At 43.4% G+C, this 1,855-nt stretch overlaps 1 protein-coding gene and 1 long non-coding RNA gene across 2 annotated transcripts in view; one reads left to right on the top strand and one right to left on the bottom strand.

Annotated features, from left to right (window-relative positions):
* Positions 1-1,855, top strand: part of lrrfip1b (leucine rich repeat (in FLII) interacting protein 1b) — a gene marked incomplete in the record, with an annotated part of 27,501 nt that overhangs the window by 7,997 nt on the left and 17,649 nt on the right. The window contains 2 exon segments of the mRNA XM_014008544.1: positions 830-847; positions 936-983. Of these exon segments, the coding sequence (XP_013863998.1) occupies positions 830-847; positions 936-983 (66 nt within the window).
* LOC106517615 (uncharacterized) lies at positions 1,239-1,849 on the bottom strand. The gene is made up of 2 exons (XR_001310230.1): positions 1,594-1,849; positions 1,239-1,496 (listed from the first exon to the last, which is right to left on the bottom strand). It is a non-coding gene; the product is annotated as an uncharacterized LOC106517615 (long non-coding RNA).

The raw sequence follows: 1,855 nt of genomic DNA, 5'->3' as shown, positions 1-1,855 counted from the left end.
AATAACTTAATTTCTGGACATTTATGGTTTGATTTCTTTGTATGTATGGATCACTTGGGTTGTTACCGACATCTGGTGAAAATTTACTGTCATTAGCACCTCTAGTAATATATTTACTGAGAAAAATGTTGATGTGTTCAATACTTATTTTACCCGCTGTGCGTATCAAACACACACACACGCAATTATAAGTAATAAAAACACATTAGCAAAAATAACCATTCACGTAGTGTTTGAGGCTCCACATTTCAAATTCAAATCAAAACAGGATGCGAAAATAGGAAAAAAATTAGATCAAGTCCAATATTGAACCACTGAGAACATCTGTCACTTCAGTTTGTTCATTTCAGTAACAGCAGTGGTAACAAAACTGTTTAAAAACGTTTTGTCCCACATTTGGGGACCAAAAACCTCTGGCCTGATGGAAGAAGCTGAAACTCCTGGTAAAGGGGATGGAAATCCTTTTTTAGAGCAGAAAAGGCTATCCACTGTACCTGGCTGATGAGCAGAGATGCAACTGATTGTTGGGTCTCTCCAATCAGTTCAGATGATAATTTAACAATCTGCTGAAGGTAATTTTTTTTCAATGTAACTTGACCGAACCATGACACCAGGGAAAAGGATAAAACTGTTTCAACAAAAGCATGATAAAACATGGTCATTATGGTTCGGTCAATATTAAAATGGCGGAGTTTCCGTAGACAGAAAAGATGCTGATGTGCCTTTTTGCACACTGTGTCAAAATAAATTTCAAAGTTTAGTGTATCTGTCCTGTCACCTCGTTGATCCTTTACCACACCTGTGTCTGTCCTGTCACCTCTTGCTGCAGCTGTTCCATAGCCATAAGGTAAGTCCAGTTCCTGCTACAATCCCAGTCTTTCTCACACCARTTTCCTTTCTCTAAGCCTCTAACTGGTTTGTTGGTGTGTCTACAGAAGTATTATGGTCTGGATTATAAGTGGGGTCACATCGAGCAGTGGATGGTAGGAACCCTTCAGACCCAAATTTATGGAAACCTCCTCTRAATCTCATCAGTCGGGTTCTGTTTCAGACTGGTCTGGGATCAGTCAGTTTAATGTTTTGAATTCTCAAGATCCAAAAACTAAACCATTAAAACTGAACAAAGCACAACCGGAGCTGTTGGTCCAGGTCTGCACCCTTTTCCCCACTTAGCCCAGGGTCCTGTAAAGACCAAAGGGGGTTTCCATGTCTTGCCTTGTTGTTGTTGTTTTGTTTTGTTCTGCACACACCCTGTTGGGCTCACAGTGGGATTAGCAGCATGTTTAATCYGTCTGACAGATTATCAGCTCTAATCGTCTGCAGCTGGAGTGTCTGAGCTGATGCTTTTTCATGTGCACAGCCTGTGCATGCTTAGTTCATGCTCTGAGCTTGCTCTGTACACCTGTAGGTCTGTACAACTGTCAACCTGAGCATGCACTGTACACCCCTCAACCTGAGCCACTGTACACCTGTCAACCTGAGCATGCTCTGTACACCTGTCAACCTGAGCATGCTGTGTACACCTGTAGGTCTGTACAACTGTCGACATGAGCACGATGTGTACACCTGTCAACCTGAGCATGCACTGTACACCTGTCAACCTGAGCATGCTGTGTACACCTGTAGGTCTGTACAACTGTCGACATGAGCACGATGTGTACACCTGTTGACATGAGCATGCTCTGTACACCCCTCAATCTGAGCATGCTCTGTATACCTGTCAACATGAGCACGCTTTGTACACCTGTCGACCTGAGCACACTCTGTACACCTGTCGACCTGAGCACACTCTGTACACCTGTCGACCTGAGCACACTCTGTACACCTGTCGACCTGAGCACACTCTGTACACCTG

The sequence above is a fragment of the Austrofundulus limnaeus genome, unplaced genomic scaffold (genome assembly GCF_001266775.1).
Source record: "Austrofundulus limnaeus strain Quisiro unplaced genomic scaffold, Austrofundulus_limnaeus-1.0 Scaffold51, whole genome shotgun sequence".
NCBI lineage: Eukaryota > Metazoa > Chordata > Actinopteri > Cyprinodontiformes > Rivulidae > Austrofundulus > Austrofundulus limnaeus.
Note: the sequence above shows the minus strand (reverse complement) of the source record. Positions and strands in the feature narration are given on the sequence as shown.